The 20505-nt window shown below is 40.1% G+C and overlaps 3 protein-coding genes across 3 annotated transcripts; 1 reads left to right on the top strand and 2 right to left on the bottom strand.

Moving 5' to 3' along the window:
- Nucleotides 1-4780: 4780 nt before the first annotated feature.
- timm13 (translocase of inner mitochondrial membrane 13 homolog (yeast)) lies at nt 4781-8127 on the top strand. The gene is made up of 3 exons (XM_080505823.1): nt 4781-4980; nt 5445-5513; nt 6990-8127. Exons 1-3 carry the CDS (start codon nt 4861-4863, stop codon nt 7086-7088), a joined length of 288 nt encoding a protein of 95 aa, XP_080361949.1. The 5' UTR covers nt 4781-4860; the 3' UTR covers nt 7089-8127.
- Nucleotides 8128-8611: 484 nt separating this feature from the next.
- Nucleotides 8612-15579, bottom strand: tmprss9 (transmembrane serine protease 9; the record flags this gene model as incomplete). Its single annotated transcript, XM_080505729.1, has 15 exons — nt 8612-8773; nt 9346-9482; nt 10043-10308; nt 10410-10578; nt 10650-10763; nt 10869-11154; nt 11935-12077; nt 12364-12638; nt 13406-13571; nt 13997-14110; nt 14544-14588; nt 14697-14872; nt 14963-15030; nt 15123-15250; nt 15441-15579. The coding sequence occupies 15 exons, from the start codon at nt 15577-15579 to the stop codon at nt 8612-8614; spliced, it is 2388 nt and encodes a 795-aa protein (XP_080361855.1).
- Nucleotides 15580-17889: 2310 nt separating this feature from the next.
- lsm7 (LSM7 homolog, U6 small nuclear RNA and mRNA degradation associated) lies at nt 17890-20072 on the bottom strand. Its single transcript, XM_080506979.1, has 4 exons — nt 20055-20072; nt 19723-19813; nt 19535-19606; nt 17890-18432 (listed from the first exon to the last, which is right to left on the bottom strand). The coding sequence occupies exons 1-4, from the start codon at nt 20058-20060 to the stop codon at nt 18290-18292; spliced, it is 312 nt and encodes a 103-aa protein (XP_080363105.1). The 5' UTR covers nt 20061-20072; the 3' UTR covers nt 17890-18289.
- Between the last annotated feature and the right edge of the window lie 433 nt (nt 20073-20505).

Below are 20505 nucleotides of genomic sequence, written 5' to 3'. Positions count from 1 at the left end.
TGGCTTATGTTGCATCATTGTATGGCATGTGATGGGGGTGTATGAGGGGAAGGAGATAACTAATTGGAAGAATGAACACTCACACACACACACACACGCACGCACGCACACACACACACACACACACACACACACACACATTTTCTTCTCCAAGCCTCAGTATGAACTATGGGATAAACCTACTGTAAACTGTCAGTATTTTTTTTTATTTATTTTAAATTTAAAATACAACACAAGCGCAAAGAAACAAATGACTCTGACAAACAAACACTTGTGGGAGTGGGAATATTTAGATACATTTTATTTAGATTAATTTTAGCTGGGAACTGTTACATGGCAGCTGTATTTTAAATATAAATGTCTCTGCTTTTTGTTAATAATACATGAATCCCTTGCAGCCGCAGTCTAATGCACTTTCTTTAGTACAGCCAGCAGTCCAGCTTGGATCCCTGCTAAACATGAACTACTGTGTCAAAATAATCCCTCTTTAGCAACAAACATCACCAAAAATATAAACACAAAGCCACTGTTAAGTCAAAATCATTTATACTTTAGAAATAATTTAACAGTAATAATAATAATAATTAACTTAGTAAGTAAAATTACAAGACAGAATAGCCTTTAAAAAAAAAAAAACAACAATGTGGTAGCGTTTAACCAGCATTAAGTTTAAGCTATTTCAGTGTGAAGTGTGTCGACTTGAATCCCTTTGAATTCAAATGCATTTGTCTGATTTGTTTTCTTTTTAGCACATTGTAGATGTAAAGTAAAATACTGTATTTGAATAGCGCTTTTTGTATGTTATTATTATTCATTCTCACCAGTGGTGGTAAGTTACATTGTAGCCACGCTGATAAAGGTATGGCTGCCATTTCACACCATCCACCACCAACATTCATGCACCATTACACACCATATGACAATGACTTGGATAGAGTGGGATCCAAACCACCAACTCTCAGGTTATTGGACAATGCACCCTACCATTGAGCCACAGTCAAAACATATATCACAGCTGAAGCTAGAGTTGGGTCAAGATAGGGGTAAAAAAAATGAAAGATATCTAGTAAAGGAGTAATATATTCCTTTATTATCATAACATCAATGACACCAGGTTATTAAAACATTTATGAAACCATTTGGTGTTTCCATCAACTGGAGGCAGTTCTGATGACCTTATGAAAAAAATGTTGACTTGCTTTTTTCCTTTTTGTGGGGCACCAGTCACAATATATTGCTCTAATAAAACCGTAAACCGAATATTCACATAAAATATATATGGAAAAAAAACTCAATAATACAACATGAGTGGGCCTTTGTAAGTAAGGGAAAAATACTGGGACAAGAACTAGTGAAAATTGAAAACATAGTGTAGACTGGTGAGAGTACAATCCACATTTCGTTCCATAATAACTTCAGGAATATGAAAGAGAGACGCACAGACAACAAGAAATGGTGATGTTAAAATAGTAATTTTGTCAAAGTTGTTCTTTTCTTCAGAAGTATCCATTTAAATGTTGAATTGGGCATTGTTAAATATTTAAAACACAACATGAATGTCCCAAATTTTTGAATAACATCACTGCGCTGCCAAGCATGCCAATCTTGGGAGTTAAATCAGGAACCCTTGATTTAATAAATAATTAATTGTTTTAAATATTAAACGTATTGATGTCGATATACTGCACTCAGCACATAAAACATCCCCCATGTCCATAAAATGTAAATTTCTTAGGATGCTAAAGCCTACGCGTTCATGAAAAATCAAAGTGAATTCAACATGAACCTTCCACTCATGGCTGCTGTTCAGCCAGATGTTCAGCAAGATGTTTGTATTGACAATCAGTAATGTTGATCAGCACGTGTAATTGGATTACAGTCGGTGCCACATAACCAGCGGTCTTAACAATCATACGGTTGTAGATTAAGTCCTTCTGAGAACGATGAGATTGTTTCTTTAGCTGAATTCCTGGAATTTTCTCAAGGATCGAAATACTTGTGAGGTTTACAAGAATTTATCAAGAATGTTTCTCTGTTCTGGGCAGATTATTGGGACATGAATATGCCAAGTTTGGACCGCACATACAGAGAATATCCTGATGCAATTCTAAGTTTAAATAAACTGGGAATATGTACGACAAGAGGTTTGCATTTCAATGAATGAGCTACAGAAATAAGATGCATGTGTGAAATTCATCTGGACATGCAGGTGTAGTGGATGATTAACTATGATTTTATGGCAATCCGGTCCCATTGTTTTATTGTTTGTCTATTCAAATAATAGACGAATGAGACTGGCTGGGTGAGCCTGTCTGTGCACAAAGCTGACAGTTCTCAAACACGAGGAGAACACCACCGCCGAAGTGGGTGCCACAAGTCTCAGGTTTCTTCTCCCTCTCTCCCTGTTTTCACTCCCCCTTAGTGTCAATCAACAGCTGCTTTTGAAGATTAAAAACCTGCTGCTGTTTCTCAGCTGTCACAGTTTTGTTTGAGCGATCTTCCCTTTTTATCTAATATGTTCACTTGGTTCCATTATACATGCCTTGTATTTTAATATTAATTACATTTCACTTCACAAAATATATAATACATTTTTCAGCGTCATAATTTATCCATTGACATTGAAAACAACATTCATCATTTAAATCACACTTGCTTGCGGACTGTTGCACATTGAAGTCTGTTTAGCTGACTGGGTCAAATGCTTTTATACACACAAGTGTGCCTAACTGGAGATTAAGACTTTAAGCAGATTAGATTAATGAACTCATGATTGTAATCTAGGGTTAATTCATTTTGCTGCACTTTAGCTCAACCCTCCCCCCTGAGGCCAAACTGATTTGAGGACTTATATGCATGTGTGTGAGTGTTTACATGTGCATGATTGCAAGCATTGTCTAACCGGTCATTAATTACTTCTGGGAAGGCACCCCACTAATCAGACCCCCTACAATTCTTCATCAATGCCCCCAGCACCGACATAAACTACTGATTGTCCATTCAGATGACAGTAACCGTCACTCTATTGTTGGCTGCAGACTCACTGTACTGGATATTTGTTCAGTCGGAGCAGGTGGTCTCCTCTGTGAGGTCATCACGTCTCAAACATAAAGGGGGGGGGGGGGGGTCCTTATCCTCACCCCAAGGCCTCAACAATAAACAAACCAATTTTATTTACGAGTTTCCATTTCTGTCACTGGCTTGCCTTCACGTAATTCTTTAGTTTCCACTTATAAAAACAAGTTGAAAAAGCAACACCACACAAATACAGCAACCAGATGATGAGTGCCACTGAATCATATATTAGATTTACAAAATATATATAAAAAAGACAGATTGCAGTAATTTAAGGAGGATGTCCGAAGTAACATATCACCACATGGCAAATACCTGTTTATGCCTGCTGTCTCACTCTAAGCTGTGGGGATGGGAGCTCTTGTCCTTTGTTTCAGACAACAAACAGAACATAGTTGCTCACAAAAAAACAAAATTGTTTTCTACAATTATACTCATCGAAAGACGACATTAATCAATAAGTTCAACCTGTTTGCTTGTTTTGTTTAGATTTTTTGTTGCTGTTTTTTCACACTTGAATGGTCGCCTGAAAAACAAACCCACAAAAAAATAGCTGAGGTACTTATGTTGCTGACTTTGTCTGTTCACTTTACTTTACCTATGGCGCCACCTTCAGGTGGACCTACTACTTGTGTCCACTTGGGTGAATTACTGTGTAACATCGTTAGGTTAGTACACTGCTATCAGCATGAATTAATCATTTCAATCCTATCATTGAATATGTTGCAGTTATTTCACGGTGGCAATAACACGATTCTCTCTCTTTTTGTTGTACAATGTGTACCAAGTGGAAAAAGTGAGGTACCACCACCGACAAAATTCCAATAGAGTTACTACTACTATGACCAACCTGAATATGTACTAGAGGTTTATCTGAGTATCTATGTATCTGTGTTAACTCCTGATATAGGGGATATTTAATTTGTCAACCATTTATGACAGCCTCACTGTACAAAACACTGCATTACCACGGCACTCTGAACTCATCCTAACAAGTTGCAGCACCTATTTATCTCTCACAACAACAGGCCAGAACACAAAGAATGACAGCTGTTTTTCATTCATTCACATGTACACCAAGTCTGCTGACAGAACGACAAATGTCTGGTTCCATCAAAAGCTTTGATGTTGAGGCAAAATAAAAGCATCTGCTTGTATTTGCTCACAAGTGTGTTCATAAAAGTATCATCTTAATAAGGGCTCTCTGTTCACTAACTGAAAAAAATGTCAACATTGGGGGCCTCTCAAGCTAAAAAATGGATTATAAAATAAAGATTTGCAACACTTCTGGCGCTTGTTGTAATGTGGTTTATAAAGTCACTGTATTTAAATTAACACTCAGACTATGGTGGCTGGTGGTTAATTTCCATAATTTCCATAAAATTTCAAAGAATATTATATTAGTCTTTTCTACACACATACCACAATGACAAGCTTGCTTATTCTATCAAAAGTATTGACATTCTTGCTGGTCGAGCACAGATCCTTTTGCATATCAAGAGGAAATATATATTGTATTTGTGCTTAGTGTAAATGTAACTAAAAATTGACTCTTATACATGTATTCCTGCTTTAAACACCATTTTTAATAGTTTCATCAGAAACTGTATTAAAACTACATTTCCCATCAGCCCATAGCCACTGTACGGAAATTACGTCAGTACGCTCACTACAGTCAAGGACATTGTATCTGTCGTTAGCCTAGCCTCAGTTAGCAGCGGCTCAACACACGTGTGTCTCCAAGAGCGTCGCGAAGCCGTGGTTTAGGCACCAACTCCAGCACAAATGGACGGATTCGGTTCAGACTTCTCTGCAGGAGGATCCGGGGGTAAAATGGACACCGGCACCATAATGGAGCAAGTCAAGGTCCAAATCGCGGTGGCTAACGCTCAGGAGCTCCTGCAGGTAACTCAATGGAGGCAGCAGGCAGGGGCAATACTGGGCAACACTGACCAGGAGGCAGCGGGCAGGGGCAACACTGACCTGCCTTTCGCCCACTGTCACTTGCATACTCGTGGACCATTCAACCACTTGCATTTTGTCGAGTTTAAGTAAAGATTGACCAAGTTTATTCATAAACCTGGCCTGCAATGTTTAGTCGAATTTACTAACTACTCTGTAAATTGTTTTCTGAAATGTCAACTGCTTCTTTTGGTCCTCTCGTCTTTAATATTGCATTGAGTTTTTCATGAGTTCTTGGTTTTATATGCTACATCCCATACTTTGGGAAACTATGGAAATCTATGGAACAATTAGAAACATTGAAACCATGGATTTCCCAAGCAGTGAAATGACTGATACTGAATTTATTGTATTTGAAAATTGAGTGTTGAAACCGGCTTTGGGCATGTTTTTTGTGTTTCTTTCAGAGAATGACTGACAAATGCTTTAAGAAGTGCATAGGTAAACCAGGAAGCACACTGGACAACTCTGAGCAGGCAAGTGAAACACCTGCAAACTCATATGTCATATCTACTGCATATCTACTGCATTGGCACCAAAAGCTACATTTGATTGTGTAAATCAATCAATCACAACACTATAGAAAGACATATATAAAGGAATACCATATTGAAATAGATTTTATGGAGTGCTACACCAAGGTGAGAATGGAGTGTTTGATAACACTGGGTGACCTCTGTTGGCTATCACAGAGGATGTATTTATAAATCTGATATGTAGATTTTAGATTAACTTGTTCAATATTGCTCTCGGCTATTGATTAGGTTTCCACACAGCGTCATTGCTTGTAAGCGCTCACAGCAAAACAACGTAGCTGTTGATGTATTTTACTGCTTGAGTCGGCAGGCTTCAACTCTCATTTGGACCCGTTTCCCACTGAACAGAACACACTGGGAGCTGCAAAACCCTTGAGACATAAATAAAATTACTGTGCAGTAACCGATCCAAAAAAGAATGAACAAAACCGCGTCTGTAAAATTAACCAAACATAAATAAATGAAATCTTGCAACAGTTTGAACTCGAACCCTCGTCCCCCCCACATGGCAGTTAAGGGTCCCGACCACTGGAATACGGTGGCCAGATGGATATTAAAAGCTTCCAACAACGATTTCATCACTTTCCAATAAAACTTTTGGCCCGCATTAAATTTTCCCTTGACAAAAAACACAACATAAGTGAGGAGGGGGAGAGAGAGAGAGGCGGCAACTCCATTCCATCTCAGGAAAAGGCTGCCGGCCAGCCCATTGCTGGAGCCGCAATATAATCTAATTGGCGCCTCCATGTAGGAGTTTGGTGTTTTTAGAACCAAGAGTGTGAGTGGTGTGGCTTTCAATGTCATTCAGTCGTTGCAATTATTCAATGGTAAGTGAATAATTGCGACTGTCTGTGACCGTGAGCGTGAAAAAGTGAAGGACGTTATTCCTCCACCACAGCAGAGGGTTGAAGGAGCTGCGAGTTGCGAACCCCCGATCCAGTGCCTCGGCTGCTGCTTGTCACTGCTTTTTGAGCTGTCTGCTAAGATGAGCTGCAGTTTTCGTCAATCATTCTGGGCACAGTAGATGGGCAGATGTTGACTTTATCCTTTGCTGGACTTCCAAACTGTTGGACTACATGTTGACCCTGACGACCACCCAATGCAGAATTGTATGTTATTAGAGTAACAAAGAAACAAAACAATGTGCGGGTAAATAGGCGGGGGTGGCTTTGCTGGTTTTCATGGTGTTTAAAGTCACTTTGGAAATTTTGGCCCATCAGCAATATTTCTTTTTAGGCCTATCAGTAGGGGCCTATGTACAAAATTAAACAGTGGAATGGGTATATATTTGGTTAAACATTATTTTAAGTCAATAAAACTCTTTTGTTATGTTTTATTCCCCCGAAGAACTGTGACCGATCTGCTTTGGTTAGTTGCTCCTTGCCATTGCTAACCAAATAATTTTTTCCTCCTCAGAAATGCATTGCCATGTGTATGGACCGGTATATGGATGCCTGGAACACAGTTTCCCGAACATACAACTCCAGACTGCAGAAGGAAAGAGCTCGAATGTGAACGCCCCTCCGTGCATCCTTCCCTCCCTCCGTCAGGCTGCTGCTGCTCACAGTCAGGACCACTGCAAGGCAACCCCTGGAGCTCACCAGTTGTGGAAGCGTGTATCATGGCAGCGTCACATCATCATCTTGTATCATAATACCTCACAGACAGGCAAGCAAAGCCTGGGGACTCGAGCCAAACAGCATTTCTGTGGAAATGTTCCTTTCCTCCATAGGCATACCTCACTGACAGTTTAAATATTTCTGTGTCATTTGTGTTAAAGCAAGCAGTCTTTATGTTCTGGTCATTTTGATTGAAAATTTTAATTTCTCATTTTAAATGAAGTGTGGGGGTTTATAAGTAGGTGTAGTTGGCGTCCTGTAGAAATTTGGGGTTCGGTTTCTGGCTTCCATAATGTAAAAGCAGCTCAGAAAGAAAAAAATCAATGCAGTATCACAATTATGAATCATTTAGAGTAACATTTTAATAAGTTGCTGGGACACGTTCCTTGTATCAAATGCTTCTTCACTGTATAATTACTACATGATCTACCGCCAGTTATAAACCGGTCTCCCACTTGCTTTGAAACATTAATTTCAACATGAACACCCTTGCATAAAAGCAGCACAACTGGAGCCATCGCAGGACAAGACTGAAAGACCTACTTTAAACCATCAGGAAGACTTCCATCAATTTTTCTGTTTTTCATAGTCGGAACACGTGACATTCACTGTCCTGTATCGAAGTACACCTGGAGAACAAAACAGTTTTGTCTTGCATGTTTTCTAGTCATCACTCTATCTGCTGCCCTCCACAGTTGTGGGTTTGTCGTGCATCTTGTGGGCTACTGCACTATTCTCAGCTTTGTTTGTTTATGTAGAAACCTTACTGCCTTTCTTCTCTACTATGGGCTCGTGTGAGGCACTGACAGCTGACGAAAAGCCTGTGAATATAGCTGCAGTTGGATTTCAAATGTGACTGTCCATCTTTTTTTTTTTTCCTCCATGAAAATCCAATAAATGTCAAACAGATTCCTCTTGTTTTAATTAAACAAGTATGTATTTACCAACAAAAGATCTCTAATTTCTTTGCCAAGTTTAATTACGTAAGCTGATTCATTTGTCCTCAAGACCAGATTCAAGATAATAGTAAAATATAGCCAAAAGTAAACCCCATTTATTCTGAGCCCTGCGCAAATTCAGAAAAAAAAAAAGGTGGCTATATTTACCAGATATAAAAATAAATAACAGCAATAAATACTTTGACATGGACGTGTAAGAAGAAGGTCCATACACTGTTTTTTAGTATAATTTCAGCAGTATATGTCGCCACATGATGGTTCCAGTTCAGTTTCGGTAGATTGCACAGAGTTACAAACAGCACCCATGACCAAAAATTCACGCCGGTCAAGACTGTGTAAACTGAGTATGTGTAAGTATGACTTAGGTCCATGTACAGTACAGTTTTGTAGAGGAAACGGCATCAGTAAAATCCCTTGATTGTGGTTTGTTTGAAGGCATAGTTGCCTTATTTGTTTCTCCTTAAAAAGGCACAAATGTCGATATCCACTTCCTGACGGATGTCACGCGAGTGTAGACCCCTGGAAAACCAATCCGTCCACATCCGTGTCCCCAGCTCGTCACTCCGGCAACGAACCACTGGCCAGAGGGCTGACGACAAGTCAACGGCCCGCCGGAGTCTCCCTACATATTTAAACGATAAATAGTGCAGTGATTATGTGACAGCAAGCATAATTACTTTATTGTAGATGTAGATCAAGGAGCGTGAAAGCAGGAAAGGCCCAGCAGGTACAAAGAGAATGTCACTTGGATTGAAGTTGAGATACCGGGTGCTTTGACCGAGACAGGAATGCAGTGGGGTTTCCTTACAAAAGAAGATTATGGAGGCGGTGAGAGGGAGCTGTTTTAGGAAACAAAGTGTCCTTAACCATCAGATAAGCAATTCCCATTAATGGACATCCAAACCTGTAATTATGTTGTTGTTTTTTTCATTATTATAATATCGACTCGGTGGTTTTCTACTCTTATTTATCCATTTGCCTTTTATGTTTTTGGAAAAAGGAAAAGGTTCAGATTGCTCAGACTTGGTTAAATGTGAACTTGATCATATTTTTCATGGCAGATTAACCCCCTATTTCGAAGCATTGGTGGAAACTTGACTAGGAAGTAGGACATCACTACTCAGATGTCCAGGACAATCTCAGGCGGGGAAAAGAGAAATATTGTGTCACAGAGTGGACAGTGCATCGTCTTACCAAGCAGGTGTCTCTGCCTCCCCCCATCAGTCCAGCACACATCATGTTGGAAGACAGTGCATTTCCATATGACTGCTGGCACTCTCTCTGGGCTATGATGTTCACTGCAGCTTTCTGTAGGAGGCTGGTTAATGAACCTGCGCAAATAAACAATTTTATTAGAGTAGTAGCATATTCATGCATATTTGCAAAGACTAATTCGAAACACTGAACATTTACATATCCTCTGTTGCTTTTATGACCAGACTATGGTCCATTCGCTGCCTTTACCATGATAAGGAGGGGAAGTGGTGATTTCCAAAGTAGATACAAATAAAAGAATCTTCCAGACTTTGAGAGAGAAATACGTTTGAAAACTGCGAATGTAGATCTATTTTCATAATATGAATGAGTTTCAATGTGAAGTGCCATGACTTTCCTTGAAGATTTAGAGGTTATTGCTTTTTTATTCATAAAAAAACAATGGTGATTTTAATATAAAGGGCAATGTTTGCCATCACTTCACCTTTCCTTTATGTTTATTATGATATTGAGATACTTATAAATGGATCATTTATTTCTTTGCTATCGTAATTAATAATGTTCTGCATTTTATAAGGCCTTAAAGCAATGTAAAGAATGTTACAATTTCCCATTTTGCTGTAATCTCATTCATTATGCCTTGCTGTTGGTGGAAGTTTACATTTCATTTCTTTACCTCCTTCTCTCATGGATCCCCAGCCTGTGATGTAGCACTCTGTGTTTGTCAAGAAATTGTGCACGGGTGAGGGAAGACAGACAGCCTGGATGGTGTAAGACATGGGCGCTGGGACTGCCAGCTCCAGCAGGGCCACGTCGTGGTCCATGTTAGTGCCATTGAAAGCAGGGTGGAGAATCACTCTCTGAATTGGAATAACCAGGGCTCCAAGTCCAGATCGCAGCACGGATCCCAGACTTACAGCCCAGTGAGTAGGACTGGAGTCACTGGGTGTGAGTTAGAAGACAAATCAAGGTCAGTACAATGAGTGAAGAAATAGAAGTGACTTTTGTCACGGTGTATATGGGAACGCACCCGAACACATTACCTTTTGAAGCAGTGGGCTGCAGTCAGCAACCATCTGCTGTGAATGAGTGTTGCACCACAGCGATGAAGCCTTTGGTAGTGAAGGCTGCCGATCCAAGGCCATTCTCCCCGACGGGCCGTCACTCCACCTACGATCCTATGGGAGCCCAATGCAGGACGCATACCGCAGTCTGAAACCAAAGCACATCTCAGAAACACTTTCTTTAAAACCAGAATAAACTGTCCATGTATTTCTCCTTACCACAGTTTCTTTCATCGGTCCCATTGGGGCAGTCGGGAACACTGTCACACTCTGGGTTAAGCTTGCTGATGCACATATTGGAGCCACACTGAAAGTTTCCACTGCAATTCACCACTGGTAGAACTAATGGACAGATTAATCAAATAGTTGATTCTGTAACTGATTTAATCACTTTGTCATATGTCATGGAATAGTTTTCAGAAAGAGTTTTCAGTTTACCAGATAGTTGAAGTGCTGGGGATAACTCTACGGTCACAGTCCCGGGTGTTGGTAGGTCATTGGGGGTCTTCTCTGTCACTGGAATTGCAAGCGGAGACACATGCGAGTTGTAATCATGGACCACGCTGGGATCTGCGTGTCTTAGGATCCAGCTGCGGAGCCTGGTGATCCGGGAATAAACCCCAGGCTTGTTGATCTGGGCGCAGCCCACACCCCAGCTCACCACCCCAGCCAAGAAGAACCGCCCTGGGGCCCCTTCACACACGAGAGGCCCTCCAGAGTCGCCCTGCACATGACACACATAACCAATTAGTTTTTAATGATTCACATTCTAATGAATCCAGTGAAAACTTGGTGACTTTTAAAGTTTGTGGATCACAGGGATGCATTTTCCCAGAATAATTTATTTTAAAAGAAGTAATTGAGATGATTATTGTTAATAATAATAATAATAATAATAATAATAATAATAATAATAATAATAATAATAATAATAATAATAATAATAATAATAATAATAAAAATAATAATAAGGGAAGGTGAAACAATCACATCAATTGTGTCTGTGCATGCAAACACGTGCAACCATTTGCGTACAATAATAGTTCACAGTGTGAAAAGTAACAAATCTTTCCTTTAGATCTTCCGGGCTGCATTCTCATCCTGATCAGGCCTATAGAAATTCTATAGGTTCTGCACATAATATAATGAGTTAATTGCAAGTAAGACTATTTAGTTGTATATTGTAAACTGTCTGATTGGGAAAAGAATGTAAAGGTTTCAACCTTTACTGCTATAAGGCACCTTTTCACCTTTATTCTTCAGCATGTCACACTGACACGAAAAAGGACATGACATACTTCTATTTTTAGGGTGGGACCTAGGTTATTGTATAGTTTTGGTCCTACTTATGGGTTTAAAATGAAAAGGAAGTCCAAATCGTCATAGTTTACTCACTACTCCTGAGACAGGAGAATAATGTCAGTGAATGTAAGCGGATAGCGCTGGTTATGAGACCCACCTGAGGTGAGCTGTTTTCATTGAAGCTACAGAAACATATACTGACCCGACATGAGTCCACCTTGCCCTGCAGGAATCCAGCACACATCATGCTGTGGGTAACGGCTCCTCTGTACACAGACGATTTATTGCACATCTTGGAGTCAATGATTTTCACCACTGCTTTCTGAAGCGTGGCGGCCCCATCAACTGAACAACAGAGGAGAACACGACAGATGGTTCACTCATTACTCCCACTGATCATATATCAACATGCAACTCAAATATAGTCCTAAAAGATCTTCATATTGTGAAATCATACAATGTTTCTCATGGGACACATTATCTTTAAGAAGAGCTCTAAAGTATAGACCGCAACTGGTGAATGTACATTGATAAATTAACTAGATGACGCCGCTCATGCAATGATGTCTGTCTTTAAAATTCTAACTGTTCACTTGAAGTGTTAATGTATAGAGATTGCGTGTAGACTCACAATCAAACTGGGTGAGTGCGCCCCATCCTGACACCAAGCAGCTCTGCCCAGGGGCAAATACGTGGGACAGGGAGGGCAGGCATATGGGCTGGATGTTAGAGCTGAAGGTAATTGGAGTCTCCAGCTCCAGCACGCTCACGTCGTTGTCGTTGGTCATGGAGTTATACTCGGGAGATAAAACTAACGACTTCACATTGATCATTTTGGACTCGGACTCCTCGCCGCTCACAAGTCTCGCTCCAACCAAGGCTTTCCAGTTTTTGGGGTTGTTTTCTCTAAATCCGGAAAAGAGAGGCAATACAAATATCAACTATAGTTCTATCACACGTGATACAGAAGCTGATCTGGTTACATTTAATTATGTGAGCAGGTCAAATATCTCAACTGTAATTTTAAATAAATCTCTCAAAAAACAAAACAAAAAACATAAATAAATTCAACATAAAATAATGATTCTAAAAAAAATACCAACAAAATAGAAAGTGAAATGAGGAGGAAAAGGAATAAACCTACTGATTTAATAATCAGTAGCTTCCTAAGAGATCAGGCATGACCAAAGTGTTGACCAAGCGTCTTATTTTGTAAATGTGATATTTTTCGACACAAAAAAAATAAGTAAAGGCAGCAAGCAATTCCCTTTTTTAAACCAATGAATTAGAACAACAACATGTGCAACATTATGTATTTTGCGCACCAATCAAAGCTTCTGTTGTCTGTCACATTTAACTCCATGTTATACAACTAACATAACACCTTTGTCCAAAGAAGAAGACCATTTTATATCTCTGGATAACCTGCAAGTTTCTGGGAGGACACAAATTGAAGAGTCACCAAATACTTAAACATAATGTTTTCTTGTTTAGAATAATGTAATCAAGGGATATGGACGGGTGGACACATTTCACATGATCGATTTAAGTTTGGAGAGCCATGACATTAATTAATTCTAGGTTCATATTGTGAAATTGATCGAAAACACTATTGACATTTCCCAGAAAAGACCAAGAAAAGTTTGGAGAAGAAGTGTAGCATTGCTGCCCACCTTTCGAAGCAGTGTGCTGCACTGACAAGCCAGCGTTCGTTGATGATGGAGGCTCCACAGAGATGCTGCCCATGAAGCCTCAGACTGACCTGCCAGGGCAGTTCACCTTGACGAGCATCTTCTCCGCCCACCACACGACTCCCCATGGCAGGACGCATTCCACATGCTGAGTGGGAAGATGTGTATTAAATTACATAATTTAGGGGTTAGAGAAGTAGAAAGTAGCCAATTTAGAGTACCTGGGCATATAATGTCAGCCTCAGTATTTTTTTCCTGCAATTCTTTGCTCAGCAGCAAATGAATAGTGTGTGACAACATGAGTTTCACTTGTATAGTGCTTTCCCACTGATTTCGCTGCCCCTAAAGCACTTTAAAGTCTTAGCCACATTCAACCATTCATACACACATTCAGACACCAATAGAGGCGGCTGCCATGCAAGGCTCAGTGTCTTGCTCAAAGACATTTCAACGTGTGGACAGATGGGGGATTGAACCTTCAATATTCCGATTGAGCAAACAAACAAAATGATATTATATATATTGGAGCTATTTTAAACAGTGCTATCATTTGTAGTTTTATGAAACACGTACCACAGTGAGCTTCATCAGATCCATCTGCGCAGTCGGCGATGAAGTCGCACTCTGGATTGACTTTGGTGACACACTCACCACTATCACAGGTGAACGCATTGTCAGGACACCTGACTATAGAGGAGAGAAACAGATGACCAGAAAGTGAGAAGCCATAATATGAATCAGAGAAATCAAAAAAAGACAAGAAGAGCTTTAAGGTAAACTAGTTTGATATACGGTACACACATTTTGATAAAAGAGAGAAATTATCTCTACATAGCTTTTTTTATGATAAATCCAAATATTTTCCACAAGAAAGAAACATTACAAACCTTACTGGATATGTAAAGGATTTACAATAGGCTAGATAATCAGTAAAATGCTCTAAAACTAACAATTAAATGTTTAGGTGAAACATTCACGGTTGCAGCCGACTGTACAATGAAGCCACAGAGTTACCAACACATGCAATACATTGATTATTTCACACATTTTCTTCAATGGAGAACCTGTGACATTAATATCCTTTGCATGTGTGAGAAAAAAAAAGTGTGGGCTGTCTTACCAATCATATCCTCTCCAATAGTATAAAATGACTTCCCAGTGGCTCCTAGGGATGAAGGAGAAAACCATTAAACCTGATGGTCTTTTTTTCTTCATTATTCTTATTGTCCACATCAACTTGTCGGACAGAAGTCAATCATATAGCTTTTACTACCGAGTAAAACGATGGTGTCGATCTGTCCAAACCCTGGCACCACGAGTGGTTGGCCATGCATCGCTGAGCTGAGGCCGGCTCTCAGCAAGTCCTGAACAAAGTTGTCTGAATACTGCTGGATCTTGGACACCAGGAAGACCAGCCTGAATGTTACCATCACATCACCATTGACGTTACTGGCAAGATAGAGGAAAAGAAATATGTTTTTCTTCATACTCACCATGTTGTTTTATTGTGTTTAAGTAGACAACTTAAGATGTGCTTACCCATAGGCAACAATACTGGAGTCCACATAGTGATGTGCTATAGATGAGGCAGTGAAGGTGTTTTTAATCTGAAAATAATAGGGGGAAAAAAACAGGATTAGAAAAAAAAGATACGATTAGAGAGGAAATGCTGGACTCGCCTCTGGAAAGGGGAGCTAACCTTGGACATTAAAACTGAGGACAGCATTATGGAGTAAGCAGAGGTCTCATCCTGTAGAACTGGGTCAAATTTCAGGCCTTTCAGCTCCACTGTCTCCATGAAATAATGCTGCTCCTGCACAAGATATGCTGCCAAAGCAAGAGAAGAAATGGATTGCACTCAAAAGCTATGTCTCAAATGAAAGAATGCCAACATGTCCTCAAGAGGATCCCTGAATGAAACATGCATAATGTGATTTAAAACCTGTTACAATTAATGCATGTTCCAATGTGTTTTACAAAATGGAGCTGTATGCGACATTAGTGTTTACCAACTCACCTATAATAAGCCCTACGAATACACCAATAACAAGGAAGAAGAGGAGGATGAGTATGAGCATGCTCCTGTAGCAGGTAGAGGTGGAGAGAGTAGAAGTGCCTGAGGAAGGCCACGGCCCTTCTCCTCCCTCCTTCTTCATCTCGATGCTGGATTCACAACGCCAACTTCACAGCTCACAATGTATGCAGTGCCATAATGCCTAAAACAGAAAATGTCCCAAATCAAATAATAATAATTGCTCCAGATGATAATGCTTTCAATGTGATATACATCTGTATTAGTCACACTTATAAAATGGATGTGATGTGACTGCAAAGACCTCTTGGTTTATATACTGAGTGCAGAAATAACGATCAAACATTCTATAAAAATACAAACATATAACACTGCATCAGATCACGAGTATCAACAGTATCGAGGTCTGCGCCTAAACCGAACAGAAAAAAGTTCCAGTTCATAAGATTAGTTTTATTTTTCTTCCGAATGAATATAACCTTTATTCAATTCGATCGGCAATATTTCAAGAATGAACTGAGCATAATGAGTCGTGTGACTAAAGGATTCCAGGTTAAAAGCGCGTCAAAACTGAACGGAAACGTGAAACCCACAATGGATCAGTGCTGACTGAAATTCAAGTTGTGTGCATAACAGATACGCGGGAGGCCACGGATCTGGGCTGAAGAATGTGGACAGAGTTAAAACGGACACGTCCCTTTGGTTTGAGGCAGAAGTGGGCTTGTCGGGTGCGTAAAGTGAAGCAGGGTGAGCGCAGGTGCGGCGCGCGGAACAATGCGGCCTTTATGAGCGGAGGTAGACTCACTCACCTCTTTCTTCAGTGATTGCTCTGAAACGCTGACATCCAACCACGACCTCCAAGGGGGACAGATACACGGAGGGGGGAAAAAAACCCCGCTTTTTGTCTCACCTGTGTCGGGGCGTGTCCGGCGATGCGTCCTTGCGCGTAGCCCCCACCTCTGGTGTTTACTTGAAGGAGTGGACTCGACTTTACAAAATCCCCTCCCTTCTTATTCGTCCTGATCCCCCCCGTCAGTTACACCCAACTCTTCAAATGTGTTTTGTACTGTCACCTCAGAGCTCCCATAGTCTCCAGGTAAATAATGATCAGCGCCTCTGAAGAATAAAGACGGAGAGCGCAGATAATGGGTGAAGCTCAGAGCTCGGGCTGAGTGTTCCAGTGACACAGTGACTGAACAGCAGAGGAGGAGCGAAGCCCCAACCCCCCCGGATCTCTGCCTCTCAGTCCTACCTCTCAAGATCTCTGGGCTCACATCTGGAAAACCACCGGGTTCCAGCTCTTCTAACCAACTAGTTCAAGTCTGTATTTTAGGCTGATTATTTATCCATACCCCCCCTAAAGAAACCCCCCAACATATTTTACACTGGAAGTCCATCATCTTATAGGTCTGCAACACATGACTCTTCAGCTCATCTGTAGTGGCTCCCTGCAGCCGTCAAAACATAATACAAAATTTCATCTTATTTATGTGTTATTTACACACCATTTTCTTAGATCAGGAGGTCTGACACTCTTGGTGACCAAAAGAGACATTTCCACCACATAAAATTTGCCTGAATCAGCTAATCATTCTAATGTTCTGAAACGGGAAAACAGCATTTATGACATTAGCTACCATTTAGATAAACTTCAACTTAATTTTTTTTCCTCGGTCACCAAACTTCACAAATGTTTTTTTCCATGGATTTTTGCTGCTTTCATCATCTCGACTATTTTTTAGTTGTGCATTTCCAATTTCGGGCAGTTTCATGGAGCTGCTCCCGAGCAGCTGAGGAGCCATGTGGCTCCATAGTTGCAGGTAGCAGACCATAGATGGAAAAGGGCACGAAAATAAGTCATAAATATTGAAATGGAAAAAATAATCAATACGGCTAAAAAAAACAAACCCCAATTTGCTATAAAGCAGCTAAAAAAATAAGCACTACATTTAAAGAGTTGGTGTCCCTTGGGAAGAACAAAGTTAAAGTATTAGTTGTTTAATGTTGTTCACACTAAGTCCCAAACAAACAGGCTTTGTTATACTTACACCCTGCATAAACGCTTGATGTCACGAGTGTCGTCTGTTAGTTTTACACTAAGTTCCTGTATTCAAAGACCACAAATCCCTGTTTGTGCATGAGAAAAGCAGGGCTGCACATTATTCTGCGGTTTGACTGAGTGCACACACAGATTAACTACAACCAGTGAGAGGATGATCTGAACAGCTCAATATTTACTGACATTAGTTTAGCACCCTTTAGGAGCTCCAGATGGTAATGAGCCTTTGCTATTATGTGGGTCAAGTGAGGCGGCGACTGACCAAGTTCAAGCAGTTTGCATGCCTGGCTGTACCGAGTGCACTGGATGCAAGTTTATTGCTGTAGTTCAGCCTGGTGTAGAAAAACAGAAGAAAGGAAAATCCCAGAGTGCATCCAATTTTGACTTTATTTTCTTATCAAAAAACAACATCTATTTTCTTTTCTTGATTCACGTATTTGAGAATGTGGCGACAAGTTAGGGAGCAAAAGTATCCAACCTTTCCAGCCAGCTGAGAATTAAACCTCTGGGCCAACGATAAAACAAAGAATAGTACAAAGAATGCATTCTGTATTCCTAACTTACAGTTATCACTCCCTAAACGTCGGGCTCATAACAACACAACTATTTGTATACTTGCACACCAAAGACAAATGAAACTGAAGTGCATCCAAAAGTGTTGCCAAATTATTTGTTGCATGATCTATGCAAACAGTGAAAACAAATATAAAAGACCACAAAAGGAGAAAAAAAAAAAAAGCATGTGCATGTTGTGTTTTTTCCCCCCGGTTACGGGTCAGCCATCCTGCTGCTGTATAAAAGGGTTTGGTATGGCCTCCATGCCATCCTGAGGACAGATGAGCACTACGGAGGTCCCTCTGCAGACCACCAACCCCAGCTGCCGGGTATCTTCTGTCAGCTTCAACTGGTCATCTGGATCTGAAGAACACATGGAAAAAGAATTGCAGCAGCACATTTGAAAACAAAACCATCATTATGGGAAAATAAAGGGTGAAGCACAACATACCAATTGAATTCATGGCTGCTAAACCAAGCTATGTATTAGACTGATTCTCATTTAAGACACCAAGACGGTGCAGTGTCAGCTGTTCTCCAGACGTGACGTGACGCACCATAATAATGTGCGTTTCATTTACTCAGTAACTCCCAATTGCTAATCAACATCGCAGCAAAGACAAATGTATAGTAACTGAAGCTTTATTGCCAATAATTACCTGAAGCATAGGAGCAACTAGCTTTCTGAAAATTAAATGGATGAAAAAACACTCAGGATATTCAAAATAAAATGTTTCTGAACCAATCAATATATGGATCATGTGGATGGAGACACTCAGGAGGATGGTGTGAGTAATGTCAGACAATTATATCAGGTTTTTCTGAAGAGTTCAAACTTTAAAAAGCAATGAGAGACATGTATATCTCTCAAACTTGATTTTTTGTTTTCACGTCCCCCAAAGTAGGTAGGTAAAGAGAAGGTGGTGCCCTGAAACAAAAGGTCCAAATGAGCTCCAAGTAGCTCACAGGGACCCAGAGTGCTGAAGGAAACAACATATAATGCATGTGATTTTAAATTAAAGTCTCCCAAGGTGCTCAACCATTTAAAATTATTACTAAATACTGTTACATAAAATAATCAGATGATTAGTCATCATTAAAGGTGATGCACACAATGATTAATTAAGTTTGTAATGACTTTTAGTTCTATGGTGACCAAGATCAGGGCCAAAAAGTCCCGTTTTCCCCTGTTTACATGGCAACATCTCCAACCAATGTAAATTACATGTATTGTCTTTTGTTGGGAGACACATGAGCTGAAGTGACGACAAAACAAACCACCCGTGAATGTAAATGAGAGGAAACAAAGCAAAGAGCAATCTAATGAAACAAAACAGATTCCAATAAATGTCGGCGTGTCCTTATGAATATTTTAACGAGTTCCGTGTCTTTGCCACAGTATTAAACCCGATTCTCATGTAAAGCCAGTGTGGAGGAGGAAGGGGAGGGTTTGTGTGTCACTTACCACGCATGTACTCAATTGTTCCGTCCAGCACCAGATTCAACAAAGGATCGAACCCTTTAAGAACCCCGCTGGCTGAGGAAGGAAACAAACTTAAATCAATACAAATAATTACGAGTGGAAATACTTGACAATAAAGTCCCCCCCCCCAAAAAAATAAAAAAAACGCGTGAGCGCAGCTCGTCCCCCACCTTCACGTCCCCCTTGAAACTTCACACGGATCGGCTTGTCGATGTATTTGGACAAGTCGAAGATGCTTTCCTTTTTCTTCTTCTCTTTATCCTGCAAAGAGTAAAATCATGTTTTTAGCCCCGTGAGATAAAAAAAAAAAAAGGCAGCGGGATGCAGGACGACACGGACCGAGCGAAATGCAAGCTTCCGGCACGGCGGAGGGTTTTACATTCATTGCTGCCCAACATTGCAGGTTGTATTAGAATGACACAGTTATTGAGCAACAAAGAGTATGAAGTCAGTAGAAAAGTGATTAAATGTTTGAATGAGAGCGTAAAGTGCACGCACTCACCGCCATGGTTGCTGTGGGACCCGGAAGTAAAATACCTCTGATATGATCCACCAATGGAGTCAGTGAGCACGCGGATATGACGTCAGACTTCATTCATGAGTTTAAAATAATATTTATTTAACTTACTGGCCAATAACTTAAGGTAGTGAAAAAGATTTTGTCGCAGAAAAGCATTTCCTATATAACTTTAAATAATTTAACTAAATGGTTAACGAAATGTACAACCTATAAACTGTCAATAGTCTTTATATATATGCTATTGACACCCTGAGTAAAACAATGCACCAATAAAAACATCAGACGATGTTTTCATAATGCTAGGAAAATAACACTATGAGGACATTAAAAGGTGTGGCTTGTTCCTTTTAAATTTTGTGTCAATAACTAAATGAAAGGATTACATTTAATAATACTCCATGAATCATATCCATCCAACACATGAATATCAAGA

This window comes from Blennius ocellaris (genome assembly GCF_963422515.1).
Source record: "Blennius ocellaris genome assembly, chromosome: 12".
NCBI lineage: Eukaryota > Metazoa > Chordata > Actinopteri > Blenniiformes > Blenniidae > Blennius > Blennius ocellaris.
This window is presented reverse-complemented; position numbering and strand designations above follow the sequence as displayed.